Genomic DNA, 18,959 nt, shown 5'->3' with positions numbered 1-18,959 from the left:
GTAAGATATTTGGAAATAATTTTTCCCATATAGTAAGCACATAAAGTTATTTTATAGCTTTTTATATAGAAACTGCTGTCTTTACAAAAATGCTGAGATCTATAAAGCAGGACATGCTGAATTTTGTGATCATACATTTACAAACTTTAGTGGATGAATTTAAGTTATAGTTCATTTGAGTTTTGTGAAGGAAAGGATACTTCGAGGTGTTAGTAGTTTAACAGCATAAACATTTCTGGTCTCTATGCTTTGAAAGTTGGACTTAGTGTGTCCTGTCAAAAAAAAAAAGGCAATATATTTAAATTATTTCTAGGCCCTGATTCTCCCATCTGTTGACTTTCAGACATATTATTTTACTGTAAAATTCTTAATGCTTTTTCTGATATATGTAGCTTGTGATATTTTTGTGTTGAACTTCTTGGAGGTGTGGTGGGTTAGTTTAAAATATTTTTTTTACTGCTCAGTGATCTGCTCAGTTTCAGATTCAGCATTTGTCCAGGTTAAAAATTGGGGATATTTTCTACTCTAGCATTCAGTACAAGTTCTGGAACATCCTCTATGTCCATTTGTATCAGAGAAATAATTTATGAGTCAAGTACTGGTGCATTATCCAAAATAAAAACCTAGCAGAATGATAATAAATAAGATGACTGTATATTGTCTCTTTTTTTTCTTCAGGCTTACTTTGAAGTTGCTGATGGCTCAGGCATGATGTCGATGGTTTTGTGGAATTCTCTGTGTCCTGAGTGGTATCACAGCATGAAGGTTGGCACAGTGCTCCTCCTTGCCAAGTATGCCATCAAGTCCAGTTACCCGTTCAAAACACACCCCACCCCGGGGGATTCACAGATGAAGAGATTTGCCACAATTGGTTAAGTATTGCAGAAACCTATTTTGAATCTATGAAATACAGCTGTGCAAAGTAGTTCTCCATAGAAACAAAATAGAAAGTGATCCATTGCTGAGACTAATTGGTAAGATATCAATCAAAGTATAATTAGTACTTCTGAAAGGTGTCTGAGCATCCAGGGTCTTGCTCTTCCCTGTTTATATTGAATCATGTCTACAAAGTTTACTGCCACAATTAGTTAAAACCTTTATTTAAAAAAAAAGAAATAAAAAAAGAATCCCTGATATCAGGAACAGAGATTATAAAGATAGGCCTCTAGTAGTGAATTTAGACCTGATTCTTCTTCCTGCTTAATAACACACATATCACTTGTACACTGCTCACACTTTTTCCTGGTCATTGAAGGACATTATCACCTCATCTGACTTTAGATTTTAGTGTAAACTGTCAAGGCCCAGAGTATCTGCACGGCTCCACAGAATAAAAAGTTGAACTGATGACTTCTGTGTGCTGAAAGAGCATCACTGTGGGAGTGTGTGTATGAAGAATATTCCTTGGCAAAATGCTATAAAAAAGCATTTTCTTACTTGCCATTTGTTTAGTGTGGCAGATACTTGAAGGAGCTATACTACAAAAATACAAGTCCTGCAATATAACAATAATGGCCTTTTCAAGCTGGATTTTATCAACTTTGGGGTTGTTTTCTTTGTTCCCTCACTCCATATGAGCTTTTTCCAATTTTGTGCATTTAATGAACAGAACAAAATGACAGCCAACATTCAGAAAATTCAAATAACTTCTTGAAACAATATGCATGTTGGTGAAGGGTGATGTATGTATAACTCATTGACAATGACAGTTTCCTAATGGAGTTAGGAAACAGTGCACAAAAAGTTAACTGCAGTGCACAGAAAGAAGCAATGTTTTCACTGCCAGAAGCAATATCTTCTCTGACTGATAAATATTTGCGTTAAAACCAGATCTCAAGTGTCTGAAGTACTTGTGATGACTTGTCAGGAGATAGAAATGTTTAGCCAGGAATGGAAGTTTCTGAGGGAAGGTGATGACAATTACAAGCCAGCCCTGACAACAATTAAAATTGCCACAAAACCTTTCTATACAAAGAAGACAGAGTAAAATATGCCATCTGAAGTGACTTTCTCTATGGGCAAATATCTCTGCATTTTCATGGCCCTATTTGCTCTGCACTTCTGGTTTCTTACAAGCATTATTGGGGTAGGAGTGGTAACAAACAGATCAAAATGGCCAACTCAGCCACTGGGCTGTGAAGGGTAACAGCTGTGTAATGGAAGAACTAGAAGTCATTCCACTGGAAAGCAGCATGGTGCACAGATAAACTCAGAAACTGTAAATCTTTGGTTCATAGAAAAGTATGTATGGAATCTCAGTTCTTTGCACAAAGCTGAGAATTTTGTCTTAATATGAATTCACATAATCCCATCATGCATGGGTGCATGGTATGACCATATGTCCTATAAGAACAGTCACAAGAAAACAGAATATCCAGAAAAAAATTCTAGAGCATTTGTTAGATGGATTTTGTGCATCTTCCGTTGCATGAGGGTTTTGGTTTTTTTCAGATGAAGTGAAATTATTACCTCACTAAATATCTCTGTATATGCCCAATGTGTCACAATATTTCATGTTTCAATTACACTAAATCACAAAAGTAACAATCACTTTTTCCTTCATTTATTTTAAATTTGTAATACCATCAAATCCCAACTTTCCAGTGTGTCCTTAGAACCATTCACCTGCAAATATTGTACAGAACATCTGGAGAGTTACCAATTCCCCAGTATTAAAGGGTTTCCAGATGGAGAGTCCTGCAAGGCACCGTGCTTCAGGCACATCCCTGGAGTTCTGTGGAGTGAGCTCTGCATTGCTGGCCCCTGCTTGCAGCTGCAGCATTGTGGGACTTGCTGAGAGGTGCCATTTCACAGCCTAAAACCTTTGGAACTTAGTACCAATGTCTTGAATTCCCCTGCCAGGCAGTGTGCATATTTCAGTCTCACACATCAGTGAATTTGTGTGGCACTGGTGACAGCCTTTGTGTGGAATGACCTTAGCCAGGGTATAATCCTGACCTGAGTGTATGACTTTCCTTTAATCTCAAAATCATCACTCATTTAATTTCAAAATAATGAAACAATTGAGAGATAGTTTTGATGCATGGGAAAGTTTTGTTTCGGGAATTTTCTTGGCAATACTGTGCTAAACGACCATATGCAAAACCACAACTGTTCTCTGAATACATTTCCAGAAAGCAGAAGCCTAGAGAGTATTCCTGAGTAGAGGGTCTGACTTGAAGTAGAACACCTTCTAATGTTGCACTGCCAGGGTGAGGCACCAGATATTTACATAAACAGTTGTATGCATTATTTATATCTACTTAATTACTTTTTGGGTGCATTTTTTGAATAATCCTGTACTCAAACCCAAGAAACTTCATGAGAATCTTTTAGATACCAGCAAGAATTGTCCTGTTATGAGACCACAGAGTACTGCCTTGTGTATTCTAGAAGCTGAAGCCACTCTTCCTGGTTGAAGAACACCTTGCTTGCCCCAGTGCTCCACCATGTTTGTGATTTAGCATCTAAACAGTCTGAGAAATAAATTAAAATTTTCAGGTGCTATAGAATAGGCATGGAAAGACCTTTTGTTTTCCTCCATGGCCATGGTGTATTTCTATCCTATTGAACTAGCATCAAATATGGAAATTCTCATGCACCATTTCTGTTTTACTTCATTGTCTGCACACCAGTTTCAGACCTTACTGACATTTGAGAACAAAGCTAGTGTAAAAAGTACTTTGTGTCTAATCAGTATGGTTGGATAGTTGCTGTTAAAATACTGCCTGGATTGGACTAGTTGGTCAAGTAGGCAGTTGGAAAGTTTAACATTACTCAGATGATAAAATTGCTTTGTTGTATCTCAATTCCTCACTTTATTTTGATGAAAACTCAAACTCAGAGAAATTGATGAATAATTTCACAAAGTCGGAGTATTTAAGAAACTTTACTGATTTCTTTATGGGTTGTTGTTACTTTTGTTATTATTGTAACAATGATGATGATGATACTTTGTATTCATGCTGTAAATGTTACTGACTTTTTTTTTCTTTGTCAGAAATTTCCCTTAATGTTCGAGATCCTCCTACTGAAATAAGTATTATTCCAGAAGAAATGGTTAAGCCAGAATGGGGATTACCTGAAGTTAAATATAGGTTTATCACAAGGTAAAATAGAATTTTGTTGGTTATCAAGCTGGAATTTAAATTACAGTGCCTTAGAGTGAATGTTAATTGGAAGTGCTTTTTGCAGAGTTTCTGAGAAAGCTTACCCAGCTTTCTTCTATTTTGCTTTTAGGTCAGAGCTGGATGACTTACCGCACAATCATTCCTGTGATGTTATTGGTCTTGTGACATTTGTAGGAAGGGCTGAGCGAGCCAGAAAAAGAGGTTTTTCTACAAATATGACTTTCAGAACTTATCAAATAGTTTCTAAATTTCTAATTAAATGCTTATACATTTTTCTTAATATTTGTTTATCTAGAACACAGTGAAGACTTCTGGCTGTATCGTTGGGCACATGCCATTGATGGGACCTCAGACCAACCGTTCATACTGGAATTGTTTGCGACTTCTCAGCCAGATGTGTTTGAGCGTATTCATCCAAGTATTCATCTCTCTATAAAACTAATAATTGTTTTTAATGTTTTTCTAGTTCATTGTGAATTTCTAATTCTGAGATTAGTTGCCACTGAATAAACAAATGCCACGATTTATCTCCTCAAGCAGAAGATAGTGGATCAGAAATTAAAATTTAATAATAACAAATAGTTTAAATATTTGAAACCCTTACAAATTGTATTCTGTCAGTGTAAACAATTAGATGGACAGATGGGCCTGGGGCTCCTCTGATCACCTTCATTTCAGATGTTTCTGTGAAGAAGAACCTGGGCAACATCTCTTGCATCAGAGGGAATTAAAGGCAGCAGGTGGTCAAATCTCTTGCTCCTCTTGACCTGTAAATACCTGCTTTTTTATAGACAGGAATAATTTAAGAGGATTGAATGAAGAGAAAGGTGAAAGTGGAAAAGCTTCATTTCTTTGAAACAGTGTTTTTTGCCCAAACAGCAGTCATCATCATCACCCAGCTGTGTTAGTTATCACACATAAGCTAAGACTAATAAATTTTAAACTAGGGAATCCTTAATGATTTTAAAAGAGGTTTAAATATTTCTTCTTGCCTTCTTTCTCTTCTCCAAACACTCATCCATTTTTAACACTGGTTGGTGTTGATGTGCATTTTTTATATCATTTGATGCAGCTCCAGCTGCACAATCCTGCTTAGATTATGGCTGCATTCATCTTGAGTGTTCTGGGGAAGTGGGAAGGAATCACATTCCAGTGTTTGAGATACTAACAAAAGAGTAAGTTTGAGCTCTATTTAGAAATTTTGCAGTGGCATGCCATAGTTTCTCATTATTTTATACTTTTTGTCCTTAAGAAACACAGCTATCTAATACCAATATTTGTACTATTTGTTTCAGTGATATCCAACCTGATGAAGTATCTCATGTTTTAGTTGTAATATCTATGCTGAAATTAAATTAATATTTAATTGCATGTCCATATGGTAATTTATAATCGAGACTCAAAACCAGTGTGAAAATTTGTAGGATCAAGAACTAAATTGCCTTGTTTAGAGGACTTAATGAAATTAATCCAGTGTGTGTCAGTCTTGCTATTCTAAAATCAATGAGCTGTCAGGAAAAAAAAAAGAATTTTTTTTTTCTCCAGTGACATACTTGGTGTGCACACAGATGAGAGTGATGACTGAGAATCCTTCCAGGACAGTTTACCTTACGACTTCAAATGAAAGTCAAATATTCATTACAGGTAATTTAAACTAGTTCTAGTTTTATGTAAGTCTCATGTTGTTTCTTTGGAAAGGGTATTTTCATTTTACAGCACAATAAATCAGTACAGCCTATGAGGTAATAAGGAAACATCATTGCAGAGGACAAGAAGGCAAATGGCATTCTTGTGAGGCATTACAATGGGTTTATCCTATAAAAAGTATTTCTAGGTTAAGACTTATGTTTACTAAGTTCATATTTTGATAGGGTAGCAATGGTGGTTACCACTTAAAACTTTAAAAAACACTTGCAGCTTTCGTATTCTAGGAGCTTTTTTGCTAGTTGTGTTGGTTTTTTCTGTTATTTAATGTTTGTCTGACGTTTGGTGTCATGCAAGTGTAGTCAAGGAATTCAGGGTACCCATTTTGTAAAACACTCTTGACAAAAGACATTTTTTGTACTCACTAGTCAAGATTTTCTTAATTTGTTTTTAATAGGTAGTGTTCAGGGGAGTTTCAAAATGAGAACAGGTGTCAATTACCTGCTTTGGTTTTGATACCTGATTATTTTTGTCTTCAAAGGGTGGCACAAGGGCCAGCCATACACCAAGGATGCCAAAGTGAAAAACTTCATTCAGTGGACGAAATCGCAAAGTGAAGCTGATCAAATGAAGAAAACTGTCATTGGTGGCTATTACCCTTTTCCACGACCTCCTGACAGCTTTTTGAAATATTGTAAAAACAATGAAGGTATCATATATTAAATACCTTTAAGATTTGTGGCCTTTTCCAGTCAGTCTTACTCCAAGAAAAGCTCCCTTTTGTGACTAAATGTTTCATAGGCTAAATCCTCACCTCACAGAAAATATTGCACTCCTAGCTGGGAGAATTGTAGAAGCTGATGTGAGCTACACATATACCCAGAAGTTTTACTCTGAATATTCTGCTACATCAAAATTAAAAATAGTTATTCTGAAGGTTACATTGAACTGGATATTTCACCTGAAATAGAAATTGTGGTGTCCGACAATGCATACTAACAGATGCTAAAAAGGTTTATTGTTTTATTTTTTTTCCATGTGATGTGGATAACAGAATGTTTAGAATTCTTTAAAATTAAGAGTTTAAGTAAGTTTAAATCAATTTAATATTTAGTAAAATCTTCTCTTTAGTCTTGCGTTTAGAGATTTTGGTATTACATTTCTCTAAAACTTGATTATGGAAATTTCTTTTTTGCAGTTGAATCAGTTTTGAAACCCATAAGCGAAATAGGGAAGGAGATTGAAGAGCTGCACTACAGAGAACACAAGCGAATTGCTGTTCAGGGAATCATTAGTGCCATAAGGTACAGCAGCTGTAGCAATGCAGCTGAAGAAGCCCCAGGAGGGGAACTGGTCCAGGTATGGTGTATGACAGTTAATACCAAAGCAGCATTAATTGTCATTAGAATGGAGAATTTTGCATATGAGTTCAGAATCTAATTACATTGTCTCTTAATCTGATTTTTGAGAGCAAAATTTTAAAAAGTGGTGATTCAGTGGTTCTCTGAAAGTATTTTGGCAGTCCTCTGTAAAACTTGTAACTGTTTCAAAGTTACTAGTTTGACTGATCACCTCCTGTAAATTGGAGTGTGGAAGAGGCCACTGCTGCAACATGCTCACTTGTCACTTTCTAGGCAGAATTTACCTTATTAATATGATTAGAATATAATGTTTGCTAAATGTGAGGTGACTGTCAGAAATTTGCAGGTTTTTGAGTTGGAAGAAATAGCTTTAAGTGCATTGAAAATCTTAAACAATTAACTGTTGTTGCAGAAAGATACCTCTCAGTCTCTTGGAAGCTCTTCTGCGTCCAAAGAAGACTCTGTTGACAAGGGAAAAAATGAAGAAGTTAAATCTTTTGTGGGGCCACCCTGCACTCCTGGGGAACATCAGCGCCAAGCTCGGCCGTCAAAGGGGAGTTCAGTCAAGAGAAAGGCAACACGCAGATCCAGAAGAGATGCAGAACAGTAAGCTCTCTTCATTAATATGTGGTGGATCTTCTAAAGAGTGTTTTCAGAAATCAGACCAGAGCCCAGGCTGTAGAAAGTCATAAGAAAGCTTTAAAAGCATACACAGTTTAATATTTGAAAAGTAATTATGTGCTTTTCCTAGCATCAGGTGATGACTATTACACTGTTCATGCTAATGAAGGATTAATTGAAGTAGGTTGCAGTGCTCTCTTCTGATTCATATTTATACTACTTTCTTATTAAGCTCACAGATTTGAAAGAAAAGTAGTTAATAATACTTAAACCAAATGTAGTTTAGTGACATAGCTGTGGAACAAACAACAGCTACAGTGATGTGAGGAAATCATATATCTTGGCTGAAAATGCAGAATCAGGTATACCTGTTCCTTAATTTCAAACACACCTTACTTTTGATTTCTGGGCAATGGGGTGTACTGCATGTAGCTGTAACTTGCTGTCAGTAAGTAGATGGTGATCATGTGCTCACCTAAGGGCTCAAAATAACTTTCCATTTGTCTGATACAACTGTGTTAAATTCAGCAGTAAAGTAACTGCTTGTATAAGATTGCTCTTTGTTGCAACAGTTGTGTAAAATCTAGTGCAGCCATACTCACTATTGAGAGCCTGGTGTACACATTGACAGATGGAAAGTTTCAAAAGTCAGGCCAGTCACATCTGGTTTTTTTGCAGAGGATTTCTCATACTATAAAGGGTATATTTTTCTTCTTTACTTTTCACATTCATAAGTGATAATGTGTGAAGAGACTGGATATTTAGTATATTTTGAGGGGAAAGGAAATTAAATATAATTATAATTTAATGAAGATTTAGTATTACGAAAACCTTGGTAAATGAAAGTTCTGTCTTGGCAGTGTATAGAAAATTTAGTGGATTCTTTTGCATATGAAAACTTCCAGTATTTGTGTGTCTTAGTTTAGTTCTGTCTGAAAGAAAAATGTCAAAGTCCCTTGCTTTGTGAATTTCCATTTAAATAGATACTGAAAAGTAATGGTGAATTTCCTACTTTAAGGGGAGGTACATCTGTTAGTCCTGTGTCATCTTACCCCTATTTTACGCGGACTGTAAGAAGGAAACTTGGGTAAGTCACGTGAAATTAATTGTGTTGAATAATTGAAGTAATCAAACAAAAATACTCCAAGTAAAAATTTTCCAGATCAGGAATCTCTAAGGAAGCAAAATGAAAGAACAGATTAGGGTAAAGTTTCATGTTTTCTGTTCACTTGTCTGCACTAACTCTAAATACATCTGAAACATAATTTTGAGCATGTTATTAAACATCTTATATTGCTACTACTACTACTAAGGGAATGTATAATAACAGGGGTTCATCATGGTAATTAATGGATTTTCTGGTGCTGGCTGAGCTGTACATTTTTCTTGATGCTACAGAAGTGTAAGTATAGTTGTCCCTGGGAAGCCACTTCCCTGGCTCCTTTCACTCCCCAACACACTCAGCTGCATAACTCAGTTACATAACTCAGCTTGGCTCCAGAGAAGGTGGAGTTTTTTTGAGGTCCACCTAGGAATTTCAAATCCAGAGCCCTGTCAAGTCTGGAACCTGCTGGAATAACTACAAAAGGGAAATTATTAAGAAAACTGAATGAGTGCTTTTATTTGTTAACCAGGGGCTACAAACTACTTTCCTTTGTACATTTTCTTTAAGGGCCATAAATTCTTAAATTCTTGTCACTCATTCCAGACAGAACAAGAATAACTTGAATGTTTGAACTCTTTGGTGTCAGTAATTTAGGATGTTTGTGTATTTTGGCATTGATCTGGATTTATGTCATGACTACGCATATGGCACAGTTGCCTTTTTGATTTACTTTTAGCATCTCTTCCTTTTCCCCCCTAAACCCAAGAATCACATTGCTAGCAATAGGGCAACAGTGGTACTGGGGGAGCTGACCAAAGTTGTTGACCATTCTGCCAGTACTGCTTCCCTACAAGCATGGCTGTTTTCTTGAAACACATTTATTGGAAGTTAATTTGCAACAGCTTTTTCTGTGGGATAAATGAGGCTCTTTTGAACCCATGTGTCTGTTGTTTCCTAGTCCTTTTGGTAGAAACTGCATTTTCTAGGAGAAATGATTACCTGATTTTGCAGCTGGTTCATTAAAAGCTCACCTGGCTTTAAGGTCACAGTTCTGCAGGTGGTGCAGGACTTTGCAGGGACTTGGGGTACAAATCCATAGGAAAATCAGGAGATTTTCCTTGACTGTAAGGAATCTTGTTTTCTTGCTTGATGAGAAATGTTCCGCTTTTTCCAGGGTGGGGGGAGGATGGGAAGAATGTCTTCTCCCCATTTCTTGTAGGTGAAGCCAGAAGTTAAGGCATGTTTACTTTGTTCTCTGCTTTTCTCAATCTGCTACTCTCCTCGCTACCTGTGTGTCCACTCTATGCCATTAGTGCTAGAACCCCAGCTAAAGGAGGAGAAAGTCTGTGTTGGATTATGGAAAGCTGTTTCACTCTATATAATTAAAAGGTAACTCGTGTATTTCTGTAAGTAACTGTAGAATTGTGCTGAATTCTCCAAATTGCCAAAGAAAAATAGAAAGTTAGCTGACATACTTTAAAATTGCATTGTTTTCTGTTCCTTAGGTGTAGCAGAATGTCAGCTCTCACTGAAATACTTTAATGTGTTGATGAAATAACAATAGTAGTTTTAACAAACTTCACATACTTTAGAAAATATTCTGAGTTGGAAGGGGCCCACAAGGATCATTGACTCGAATAGTAGAGATATGTTTTAAAGTACATATTCTAACTTAAACTATTCTGCATCAAGTTCTTTGTATGTTATTTTCAGCATGTGGTTTCATTTGAGTATTTTAAGCAGTAAGAGCTTATTTTGAGGTTTTTTATTGACAGCTACAGTTCCTGCATTTCTGAGGTAACTTACCTGATTTTTAAGGGTTTCAGAAAGAACAAAGAAATGGGGTAATTTAGTATTATTGTTGATACTTTATATCATTGATAGTAAAGATCTTCCACATAATGGTACTTCTAAGCATTTAATGTACTCCAAAGTAATTTAATTTATGGAGAATGAGGTGATGGTGAATGAGAAAAGATCAGGAATTTCAGACAAGATTATTTTTATGTGGAAGTGAACAAAGCACAGTAGTTTTCTTGGAGTTTTAATCTTTGTAAATTTAGCATGTTACCATGGAACTTCTGCACTACGTGCTCCTACTCTGTGCATGAAATGAACTTGTTTGCATGCTTCTGTCCTTGTAATTTTCACTTCTGTATTTTTTTGTCACGTAGACCCTTTTATATTTTTTCCTTCCTGTGGATGTGACAGCTAGGAAATGGGGACTCTGTAATATAGGGAAATTCATCTTGAGGTTTATGTGACCGAAAGTTTCACAGCATGTGATGTTTCCTTCACAACCCTTTTTTCACATAAATCAGAACTTGTCAGGGAGAAATTAGTAGATACTAAAAACCAATTTGTGTAGACTTGTCAAGTTATCATAGAAGGCATTTTGGTCTCTCTGTTACTTGCTGTGGTAGATGTGTTTATCACAGTGTTGTCAGAACAGTTCATTTCAAGCCAGTCTATAAAGCAAGGTTTACCAGTTTTATCAGTGAGTGGGATGTTTTCTTGTGTTGTTCTGAGGCACTTTACTTCTGTGCATTGTTTGGGCATAGCTGCAAGTCATAACTATTTTTTTTTCTTAATTTCATTTATCACATTTACTCCCAGTGCTTAGGAAATATGTGTGAAGCATGGGACGTGCTTATTTTCCCAATAGTTTCTGAAAATACTGATCTGCCATATATTTTGATTGATGTTATTTTTGGTGACAATACTTGAAAATAAAATGATGACAAGCTGAATATCGATGTATCTGAAAATAATGAAGAAAGGATTTTTTTCAAGTGGACATCTGTGAAAAGGGGTGTCTGCAGAGTGCAGGCTGGAAACAGCAAATCTGGCAGGGCACAAGTTCTCCTAAGGCTGGCATGGGTAAAATACGCTGTGGCTGTTTTGGTGTACAACAGCAGGAACACAATGCAGTAAGTGGAAGGATTTGGGTGGCCTCAGGTGCATTGCAGACATAGTGGTTCATTCACAAAGAAGCACCTGGACTGTATTGGAGACAAGTAGTTTCCCTTACAAGCCTAGCTCAGGTCAGGCTGTCCACACATCCAGCACTAAGCAGGCCTGGAGGAATAATGTGTTGGGCAGGTAGAAATTATGCCAGCTGCAGATCTGTGAAAGAAGTAGGGAAAAATTGTGACAAGTTTTTTTCATATTTTCCTGAGCCTTTACTTGCTTTAAATCAGAGCCTATTCAGTGCCAAATCTAGACAATTTTAAAGGAAAAGAACCCATGATATGCACTGTCCACAATATCCACTTGTCAGCAGTATGACTTGGTTTAACCCTCTGCTTTAATCAGGAGGGAAGTTGGTGTGTACCTGACTTGACACGTTGGTTTCTGAGCAAGCCTTTCTTAACACTGTGCTGGGGTTTCATTTTATGTTTGACAGGTCCAGATCTCAAAAGTGAAAATTAATTTTGTGGGCAGTAATTGCACAGGTTGTACTGCTTAAGTGAGGATTCTTTTGTGTTTAGGTTTGGACATCACACGGAGGTCACTTCAGTGATGATCCATCCATTATGGGAGTGCATTTCTTAAAATATACTTTCATACTCAAAACCCATAGTGCATTTCCTTTCATCTTTTCACTAGATACTATTTTAGATATTTTCCACTTGTTAGGAAATGTTGACATGAAATTTTCAAGATACACTCTAGTATGAATAGAAGAAATATTTATAAAACCTATGAATCCTTATAAAATTGAATATTAGTACAATATGCTGTCCAGCAAACAGCACGTTCATCTTTGATTCCTTTTTTACTGTCTGTATCTTGTCATTATTATTAACTACTTTGATGGTCTGGAATTTTAATGGTACCTTAACAAAGTCTTACCTGTTGCAGTTACTTGTGATGCAAGATAATCAGGACAGTCCTTTCCCTAAGGTTTTTCAGACATCACAGTGGGTTTTATTCTATTAATAAGAGGAATGGATCAAAGAAGAAAGGAATATATGGGCTTAAGAGCTTATTTTACCATGTTTGCTTGCAGAGTGCCTCTTATGTTTTTGTCCTGCATAATGCCTAGGTAATTTATTAGATTGATAAAGAATAGTTTCTTACCATTAATTCAAAACTTTATGATTAAAAAAAGAAAGTCTAACAAATACCTAGTTTACTTCATTGAACTGATCATTACAACGGGACAGTATGTCCACAGGAAAGTAGAGATTTGGCATTTCTGTCGTTTTGGATTCCGGAGTGGTGGCATGGCTCCATTCGTGTTTCTGTGTGTCTGGGTGCTGAAGGCGATGGCCGCATGCTGAGCACAGGTTTTTGCCTGTTGGTCCCCTGAGTTCGGCCGTGTCACGCGTGGTATTTCGGCCGGGTGCCGGGAGAGGGCAGCAGACACCGGCTGCCGGTGTACAACCCTTCCTTCCCCGCGTGTTTCCCGAGGCCAGGAATCGGGCAGGGCTCGTCCTGAGCTCTGCCAAGCTGATTTACTGAGCACGGGGGGCTCGCTGTGTCCAGCTGCTGCATACAACCCTCACAATAAGGAATCAGCTCATTCACTCGAGCTCGTGTCATTTATCACTAGAAGTCTGTCTTTTGCTGCATAGAGTTTGAGGTTAATTAGGTTTAAGGTAAATAAATATGTATATATACACACTATCATTTTCTTTTTATAGCTTAGATGAATATCAGCATGGACATTCTGTGCAAGATAAAAATGAACAGGCTGTGTCAGACAGTTTGCAGTATTGCACAGGTACGTTGCAAATAGTTGTTATATCATTAGGGGGCTTAAGACTACTTCTTTTCTTCAGGTCCAAACCAGGCAACAAAGATATCCCTACAACCTTTGTTAAGACAGTTCCTCAGTACTTGTGGTTGCATCAGCCTCTGGGGAACCACTGCAGCAATGTATCATGACTGTCATTCTGCTCAATGCTCCCTGCTGGGTTCTAAGGGATGGCTGAAAGGACAGCATTGCATTGTTTCCCATTATGGGCAATAAATTCTCAGTATATCTTTACAGAAATTTTAATTTAGGTTAGTATCTCAAAAGCACTTTATAGCATAAGACCTCACATTTTCTCATAGCTCTTTTAATTTCTGCCATGTGTTCGTAATTGAAATGTTCTAATGAAAATCATTTCTTATTTACCATGAGTGATACAATTATATAAGCAACTAAATGTTTTCTGTGCTTATAATAGATCAAGAAATAATGAATAATATAGCTGAAACTGAAGAGCCTGGAAGAACTTGTGATTCCTGGCAGAGTGACCTGTGGGCACAAGTGAAAGACAAGTTAATGAATTATTTTCATCACAGCAAAATTTTCCCAGAAAGTATCCCATGTAAATTTGATTATGTGCACAAAGACTTACTTATGCAACAGTACAACCTTCATGCAGCAGTGCACCAGCCAACAGAAGCCAGAACAGATAAAAACATCAATGAGTTTAAAAGTGCTAATGGCCTTGGATATTATGAAGTGACAATTCTGGGTAAGTAGCTTGCCTTTATAAAAAAGGTTAAGCAAGAGCAGTGTAAGTTCATCAGAAACTGAATGGATTTCTCTAAAGGAATCAGTTGATTCTGAGTATTTCCTGAGGTTTGAAAAATTATTGACAGAGTCCCCATTTAGGGTAAATTTTATTTTCATTAAACATACCTTTTAAATGAAATGCCTGAGTATCTTGTTTGTAGTACCACTTTTTGTATAATTTCAGTTTTGGGTATAGTCTTACGAGTGTTATTTGAAGAATGTGTGTAGTCCTTAAACTATGGATTATTTCAGTTAGAAGTAGGTCCTAAGGTACTCAGGCAGATTATTCAATTGCACTTGGCAGCTGACTTTCCACTGGAGAGGTGTTTATCAGAAACAAGTTAGTGTTCTTAAAGAGGCAACTATAAATGCTTCTTTTCAGCATTATTCTCATTGAGTTGGTTTTTTCATACTGTTGCTCCTAAAGTGCCTTCTTTCCATGGCAGAAAATGAAAGAATGTATTTTAGCCATATTCATTTACTGCTCCATGCTGCTTCTGGTTAACATTAAGTGTCAGTTGATTGATTTTTATTTATTGAAATATAAATATGCAAGTTGATTTGAATCTGCTAGATTCATTGATGGTTATTAAGTTTTATTTTGTTTTCCCTTTAAAAGGGGACAGAAATTGCCTTGCTTAACAATGCTCATGTTAAGTTGCCATAATTTAAAAGTTTTCATTATTTGCTAAGGGACATTTGCAGAGAAGGTGTTTGAATATTTGAAGTCATTAGAATCCTGAGACTGACAATACAATATTGAAGATGAAAGTAGCACTGTATTGCACACTTTACTGGTTGTAAAGTTAATGTCTCTGCATTTGCAGATAAAGTTAAAAGGAAGATGAAATGGCTTCCAAGGTTTAATGTTTTTCTGAACTATCAGCATTGTTAGCTTTAAATCATAGTATTTCATAAAATCATATCAATTTGAATGTGCTTGTGTATAATCCTATGTAGAAACATATATTTTTTTAGACATTAATTATTAACTAATGGACAAAAACATGTAAATAAAAATCAGTGCAGTGGTATGTTAAAAAAAAAAAGTGGTGCACAAAGTTGCTGATGGGCTGAATATGAAGTTTTCTGCTAACATAAAATATTTTTCTTCAACAGGCATAAACCATGACGTAGCAATAGATGTTGCTTTTCTTCCACTGTTTTGCCCTGACAATCCCCACTTATTTCAACTGGAAGACATTGAGAATGATAAATTATTGTCTTGTATGAGTTGTATCTCTGCATGCCAGCAGAAGGCCACCAGCAGTGGGAGGCTTCATGACACATTTCCTCTTTCAGGTGAGACTGATGTTACTTTCACTGATGTTACTCATTTATCATTTCTTGGTTTATCTATCAGTGCAAGTTAATCCTTTTCAGTTCACTACTTCATTGAAAGGGATGTGAATTCCATTTCACCACCATTAGTAAATTGCTGTAATACTGAACTTTGAAGGCAGTTTTTGCTGGAGCTGTTCTCAACCTCTGAAGACAGTATTTTAATATCCAAACTACAAACTCATATCTAATTCTGATTCTGTCATTTCTAGTGATGGAATTTATGAATAAAATTTTTCACTGAAAGAAGGTTGAACATTACTGTATGGAGAACATTATCAATTCTGTACACCTTTTTATTCTGTACAGAGTATACAGTAAACACTTTTTAAAACCACCTTTCCTTTACTTCTAGATGAAATTGTAAAAGCAGCAGAGGAGCTCGATGGCAAACATGTTATCTGCATCTTGGACATGTGTCACTTGGGTGATGACAAGGTGGAAGTCTTTCTGAGCAAAATCTACAAGACAGTGGAACCAGGTGTGCTGGACCCAGTGTAATTTAATAACTTAATTTTCAAATGTATGTTGTTCAAAAGGAGGGAAATAAAATTGCTGTAACTTGAACACACCCTCTACACATTGCACTTTTCTAGAACTAGCAGACACAAATATAAAATGACAATTCTTAGGGCATTTTTAATGGTCATCCATGTAACTGGGAAGGACAATTTTTGCCTTTATTTTTCAGACTTGAAACAGATTAGACAATGTCTTGGTCGCTGATGTTCAAGAAGGATGAATAGGCAGTACAGTGAGCTGATCATTTGGCAGGATACCAAGGAGTCAAAGTGATTGTCAGCTGTCTTTCTTTGATTGTGCACAAACATACACAGGAAATGTATATATCTGAGTGAGAACTGAGAAGAGAGGCAAGCTTTCCTAATATTTAAGGCAGTGTTTGCAAAAGAATTAATGGGCTATGTTAAAAATTTAGGCCAGAATTTAGAGTAATTTTGAGGATTAGAATTTTGATGTTCTGTAGTGATCTTTTTTAGTGAAAGCTACCAGAGGCAGCCTAACTGCTCTTTAGGCTTGAAGGTTACTGTGAAAGGAATTAAATGCCATAGTGCCTTCAGTACCATGATCCAGGAAACCACTTTCAGTTCTTTTCACCTGAGCAAGGTCAGGTGCCATGCTTTTATGTGTCTGCTTTTGTACACGTGTGTTAGGTAGTGAGTATAGCATCCAAATGTTTTTAACATATTTTATTCATTAGTATGAGTAATGAAATATTTTTTAAAAGAAATTTTTATTGGAACTTGCTTTGAGCTTTGCAAGATAAAACTGTCTTTAAGATATGCTAATTATGGCAGGATATACAGTTTGTCACATCAGTTCTAGGTGTGTTCTGAGAACATGAAGGAGTTCAGCAACCATGAGAAGCTGCTACTTCCATAAAAGCAAAGGACTGGAAAATTTTGGCAACTTTTTGCCTGTACTGAGGAGCAACTGGCTCCTGCTGGTCCAGAATCAAGTAGCACATTTTTCTTCCATGTTAAACAGTCTCAAATCACTTAAGGAACTGGTTTCTTACAAAATTATTTTCAAGCAGGAGCTCTTTGCAATTTGACTACTTGTCCATTTGAAATGCTGCTCTCAATTCAATTCTTTGAGAAGAAAGAACTACGGAGACTTGCCAGGTAAATTGTACCATTATTGACCAAAGCCCACAGAGTTAATTTATAGGAACAGATATATTCTTACGCACATTTTAGCAGCCTAATTAATGGTAATTTGACAGTGGAATGTAATTGATTTTGTTACATACAAGTTCACAGACAACTTCAGATAAAAAAAGTCATGAAATTAATAAAATTATTGTGTCTTTCTAGTGTAGTTTACAGTTGAAAATATTTTAAGGGGAATAGTTTAAGTTAAATTGCACTGTGACTAAAAGTCAATCAAATGTGACTATTTATCTGTCTATTTAATATGAATCAGAAGTATTAGTTCTGGAGCAATGTTTGTCAACTCGTGCCTTTCAGAGTACCCAAAGAAGGCAAAATGAAAATGTACCAACCCAAGCAGAGCAGGATGTTGCTTGCAGTGTTATTTGTGTCATTGTGCTGCTCATGGGTATGTGAAGGTGGGAGGCCATTGCTCTGGAGTGAGTGTTACACAGCACTTCATGTTCCAAACTGAGCCACGCTGACTGTGTCAGCCAATGTTTTTATTTACATATACTTCAGATGGAAGTCTAATTTTAATGAAACTCTTCTTCCTTTAGGCAATTTTTAAAGGCATTGTCTTTGTACAAAAGGACTGATGTGGCTGACCTTGTCACAGAGCCACATTGGTGAGATGGTCCAGCCACCTTCCTTCACCCCACACCATAGAAATGGAGCCTGAGGCTGTTTGTGGCATTGCACTGCTTAGTACTTTAAACATAAAGCATTAATAATTTCATCCTATATGTCAGGACTTCCTAACTAAATGAAATATCAGAATTATGTGGAATATAGATAATGTTTTAAAACATTAAAGGATATAATTTTATTTTACTCAAGTGTTTGAAATTTTTCCCACAAAGCTGGGAAGGAGAGATATTTACTCTTGCAGATTGGGGTGCCATTGTTGGAAGTACAGGTTGTCTGTGTGCAGCTGGTGCATATCCAATGCCTGTAGTAGACTTGGAATTTTACTGCTTTGGATCATTCTGTAGTCACCATCCTGATAAATAACACTGGACTTAAGATGTTGAGTTCAGTGGCTGAAGTGCTGCAGTGTTATTATGATTCTACCACTCTGCCTGTCTCCCTGCTCCCTGCCAATCTAGCACTGGAGCAAAGGTCCTCTGCAAAGAAACCACTTGCTGTTTTACCTTCAGTGTTTATTAACACAAGCGTAAAATAAATTGATTTTTCAACTTGAGTCTATCAAAATGATAGTTTTGTCGTGTTAAGCTAAGATACATTCATTATTCCTACAAAACATTGAAGAGAATCACCTGTATTGCTGCTGTGTATTGCTACTGCTGAGTGTAAAATAATGTAAGAGCAAATTTCTTTACTGTGGAAGGTGTACCTGACCAAAGAACTATACTCTAAACCCTTACATGTACGTTTCTTGTGTTTTCAGCATTAATTTTAAAGAATGGAAGAAGGTAGAGTGTATGTAGTTAGTGGTACTTTTGAGTGTATAAAAGTCCTACGTCATAGAATACAAGGATAATACTAATTTTGAGTTAATGTGATGTAGAAAAAGAAGAGAATATAAATAAACAAATTAATATATGTAAA

The 18,959-nt window shown here is 36.4% G+C and overlaps 1 protein-coding gene across 5 annotated transcripts in view; it reads left to right on the top strand.

Moving 5' to 3' along the window:
- The window catches only part of RADX (RPA1 related single stranded DNA binding protein, X-linked), a 21,078-nt gene extending 2,119 nt beyond the window's left edge, over window positions 1-18,959 (top strand). Inside the window, exons 3-17 of one of the 5 annotated variants that reach the window (XM_064426718.1) lie at window positions 679-871; window positions 4,001-4,109; window positions 4,240-4,331; window positions 4,426-4,548; window positions 5,676-5,774; window positions 6,316-6,483; window positions 6,973-7,133; window positions 7,548-7,741; window positions 8,775-8,843; window positions 13,511-13,590; window positions 14,042-14,335; window positions 15,496-15,678; window positions 16,073-16,198; window positions 17,273-17,360; window positions 17,948-18,959. In XM_064426718.1, coding sequence (XP_064282788.1) covers window positions 679-871; window positions 4,001-4,109; window positions 4,240-4,331; window positions 4,426-4,548; window positions 5,676-5,774; window positions 6,316-6,483; window positions 6,973-7,133; window positions 7,548-7,741; window positions 8,775-8,843; window positions 13,511-13,590; window positions 14,042-14,335; window positions 15,496-15,678; window positions 16,073-16,198; window positions 17,273-17,360; window positions 17,948-18,020 — 2,052 coding nt within the window. In that variant the 3' untranslated portion in view covers window positions 18,021-18,959. Of the gene's footprint in view, window positions 1-678; window positions 872-4,000; window positions 4,110-4,239; window positions 4,332-4,425; window positions 4,549-5,675; window positions 5,775-6,315; window positions 6,484-6,972; window positions 7,134-7,547; window positions 7,742-8,774; window positions 8,844-13,510; window positions 13,591-14,041; window positions 14,336-15,495; window positions 15,679-16,072; window positions 16,285-16,408 lie in introns of those variants that run through there. The other 4 variants (XM_064426716.1, XM_064426717.1, XM_064426719.1 and 1 more) reach the window with 4 other exon arrangements.

The sequence above is a fragment of the Passer domesticus genome, chromosome 7 (genome assembly GCF_036417665.1).
Source record: "Passer domesticus isolate bPasDom1 chromosome 7, bPasDom1.hap1, whole genome shotgun sequence".
Lineage (NCBI taxonomy): Eukaryota > Metazoa > Chordata > Aves > Passeriformes > Passeridae > Passer > Passer domesticus.
The sequence above is the reverse complement of the archived record's forward strand: the minus strand, read 5'-3'. Positions and strand labels throughout refer to the sequence as shown.